This window comes from Etheostoma spectabile, unplaced genomic scaffold (assembly GCF_008692095.1).
Source record: "Etheostoma spectabile isolate EspeVRDwgs_2016 unplaced genomic scaffold, UIUC_Espe_1.0 scaffold272, whole genome shotgun sequence".
Taxonomy (NCBI): Eukaryota; Metazoa; Chordata; class Actinopteri; order Perciformes; family Percidae; genus Etheostoma; species Etheostoma spectabile.
The window spans coordinates 568,127-572,210 of NW_022605576.1; the positions used below are offsets into that span (position 1 = coordinate 568,127).

A 4,084-nucleotide genomic window follows, 5' to 3' on the forward strand; every position below is an offset into this window, starting at 1 on the left:
CTGTTGAAAAGTGGGTGGGCCTAGGCCCGTCAGGCCCACCCATGACGCCGTGCCTGCCGTATACTAACGGTCTATGGCTCCAACACGTAGAGTCGGCTTTTACTTCGAAAATCCCTTAGCGGAAGTGCTGTTGTCGCTCGCTCTCGGTGTCTTTCCGCCGTTCTGAAGTTGTCTGGAAGTTTACCTTTTCAGGTTTGGCCCATGAGCTCAGTTGGTTTCAACAGTTTGGAAGTAAGATGAGCGGACAGACGGTGCCCGCGGACTTCTCGGGACACATGCTGGACCTGGACGAGGACGAAGACCTGGAGGTTTTCAGCAAGGTAACGTCCAAAGTTCCTGGAAAACCGGGCGAAAGCTCCGCTCTCTCAACCGCTCCTATCGGCTTCTCTCGCTACGTGGATGCAGCGTTAAAAGCCCGGGCTCTAACGCGGCATGGCCGGACTAACTCTGCCTTAGAACAGGCCATGTAGCGTCAGTCTGTTCCGGTTGTAACGTTAGTTAGCATACGGTGTCACGTAGAGAAGGAAGGAAACCCAATGTGGATCAGCTGATGAGCTGACCTTAGGACCCGACTGACCCGTAGCAGCGAAACATTAACTTTACTTTACGTCAAAACCAAGTAGCCTAACGTTACCTTAGAGCTTTAACTTATAAATAGGATAACTCTTTACAACCCGGGTTAGCTCCAAAACTATAATGCACGGTGGACTGTACCTTAAAGCTGCACTGTGAAAGAATGTCTCCCATCTAGCGGTGAGATTGAATATGACAACCGACTAAATACAACCAGAGTGTCGGTACCCGATCTGTGCTGCCTGAGCGATCCGTACTGCGCATGCGCTATCTGTGTATCTATTTGCCCTTTTTCTCTATCACTCCCCGATGAGAGTCAAGTGCATTTTTGAGTCAAGCATGCTCAGATTTAAACGGTTTGCGGCATAACGTATCATACTGAAATTAGTGAAATCCAGGGAATAATAAACTTTTCTCATTACAAACAATAAGAAAAGATGGAAATCATTTTAGAAACGTTGTAGCTATCTATGGTTGTTTGATGCTAACGTTCAAAACACCATGCGCCATCATGCTAACTTGTAGCTAAGCTAACAGTGAACCAACTTGGTTAAGTAGGTCCATTTTTACTGGTTTGACATTACAGAAAGTCCTCGTTACGCATCTCAGAGGCGACTTCAGACGTCAGAAGTCTTCTCGTTCGCATCTCAGAGGCTACTTCAGACGTTACAGAAGTCTCTCGTTAGCATACTCAGGTCTACTTCGACATCTACTAGAGTCTCCGTTTAAGCATCTCGAGCTACTTCAGACGCTACAGAATTCTCTCGTTAGCATCTCGGCATGCGCCTACCGATTCTTAGATCTGCTACGTCAGACGCAAGATCTCTCGTTAGCACTCGTATAGGCTACTTCGACGCTACAGATAGTCTCTGCGTTATGCACTCGAGGCTATACTTCAGACGTTACAGAAGTCTCATGTGTTAGCATCTCGGAGGCTACTTCAGACGTTACAGAAGTCGCTGGTTAGCATCTCAGGCTACTTCACTTTCAGCCGTACAGAGTCTTCTGGTTAGCATGCTCGGTCTACGTTCAGACGTTACAGAAGTCCTCTGGTATGCATTTGGGCGGAGGCCTACTTCAACTTCCAGAGTCTCTGTACATGTTGGCGGCTACTTCAGACGTTCAAGATTGCTCTGGTTAGCATTTGGAGCTACCTACAGACGTTTCAAATATCTCTCTCGTAGCATGCTCGGAGGTACTACTTCAGTCCTACTTCAAATCTTGTTATCGTAAGCGACAGCTCGTAGGGTTCTTATGCAGATGTCCTCAACGTTACAGAAGGTCTCCTGGTGTGAGCATCTCGGAGGCTATCTTCAACGCTACAGAAGTCTCTTGTTAGCATCTCGGAGCTACTTCAGACCTCTGGGTTAGCCATCTCGGAGGCTACTTCAGACGTTACAGAAGTCTCTCGTTAGCATCGTTATTGTCTCTTTGGAACTTGGAAACTCACTGCTTCCTCTGTTCCTCGGGCTGTTTCCATAACAACCAGTCCCCACACTGACGAGTGTTAATGGTGGTTTACTCTTTGCATATACTGTACTTTGGGTGAAATAAGTTGTTAATTAAAATAGTTCTTTTCATCAGAAGTTTGAATGGGCCGTGTGCTGCCATGTTGCCATGGACACACTGCTGGCTGACTGCTGAAAAGAGACGCAGGAAGAGCTCCTGCAGCATATGTGTGCTCAGATGAGAAGCTGACTGTCTGGTGACATGTGACCTCGTTGTTTTGTAGTGTGGAGCAGTGGAAGGGGGGGTGGTGCTGCTGCTGCTGACCTCAGCAGCTTCTCGGCTGTTGTTACAGGAATCGGGCGTGCATGACGGTGGATAGACATGAAAGGGGGAGAGAGATGGGGGACGGTATGGACCGTACCACAGGGCCACTACGTGACAAACCCTATGGAGCGTACCACGCGTCCACTATGTGACAAACCCTATGGAGCGTACCACTGGTCCACTATATGACAAACCCTATGGATCGTACCACTGGTCCACTATATGACAAACCCTATGGAGTGTACCACTGGTCCACTATATGACAAACCCTATGGATCGTACCACTGGTCCACTATATGACAAACCCTATGGAGCGTACCACGCGTCCACTATATGACAACCCCCTATGGAACTACCGTACCACGCAGTCCCACTATGTGACAACCCTATGGAGCATCAAGTCCACTGGTTCACTATGTGAAAAACCCTATGAGCGTACCAACGCGTCCACTATGTGACAAACCCCTAAGGGATACTACACGCTTCCACTATGTGAAACACCTATGAGCGTACCACGCGTCCACTATATGACAAACCCTATGGAGCGTACCACTGGTTCACTATGTGACAAACCCTATGGAGCGTACCACTGGCCCAACGTGACAAACCCTATGGAGCGTACCACTGGTCCACTATATGACAAACCCTATGGAGCGTACCACTGGTTCACTATGTGACAAACCCTATGGAGCGTACCACTGGTCCACAACGTGACAAACCCTACACTGTTACCCCAGCAACACTACAGACAAACATCAAATTCTGTCTCCAGTACAGCTTACAATTACAGTAACAACTATCGAAAAAAATATCTGGGAAAAAATGAAAACACAGAACAGAAAATACTAGACTTGCCTGTTCCATTTTTATAGTGCTTAAACCTGATTGGTGTGCCTACAATTAAGCAATCCTGATATTGGTCACTTTCACGTGTGCTCTTATATTCGATACAGATTGGATATTTTGCAATGCGACCTCAGTCTGAGTCATATCAGAGTTCATGCAATTTTCCCATCACTCTCGGTAAACATTTGTTCCAGTTCTGCTGTGGCAGAAGTCGTATCATCCCACCACCCCCGGCTCCAGCTCCTCATCCACGCCCACCCCCTTACAGAAGCAGCAGCCATTGCTCCACAAACAGCCATGAAGAAAAGTTTCTCTTTCTCCTCGCCCTCGTTACCATCTGCTCACCGGTTTTCGCTGGCGTCTCCTGACTGCACATAGACTTAGAAATGAAACCGTACGCGCTGACTTCAGTGGCCAACACGTTAACTTCCATTCAGCAGCATGTGTCGTCCTTGTTATTGGTCTTTTTTGCATGCATGTAATATTGCCCACATTTAACAAGGGAACAGCCAAACACACAAATCAAAGTGCAACACACTGTCCAAGTTTCAAAGCATTACACCATTTGATAAACATGACACACACTGGATGTCTCAAAGACAGAAGAAGGAGTCAGGGGAGCGTTATCGTGGATCCCACGTAACTTCTAGACAAGTCCGGCCCTACGAAGCAGTCCGATGGGTTGGGCATCGACCTAGAACAATTTGCTAAAAGTGCTGCTTCTTGCTTGTGCACAAAACACCTTGTAACCCTTGCATTGTCTTCACTTTCTCGTGTCCCTCGGGTCAAACTGACCCGCGACTTATTTTGGGTTTTAAAAACAAATCTGGAATAAAATTGTACTTATCTATTAACAAATATTGTTTTTATCTCAATTTCAAACAATTGAGAT

At 47.0% G+C, this 4,084-nt stretch overlaps 1 protein-coding gene across 1 annotated transcript in view; it reads left to right on the forward strand.

Moving 5' to 3' along the window:
* The first annotated feature begins 115 nt into the window (after positions 1 to 115).
* LOC116685863 (sorting nexin-7-like) overlaps positions 116 to 4,084 on the forward strand; it is a 39,117-nt gene continuing 35,148 nt past the window's right edge. Inside the window, 1 exon segment of the mRNA XM_032510820.1 lies at positions 116 to 320. Within this exon segment, the coding sequence (XP_032366711.1) occupies positions 237 to 320 (84 nt within the window). The 5' untranslated portion in view covers positions 116 to 236.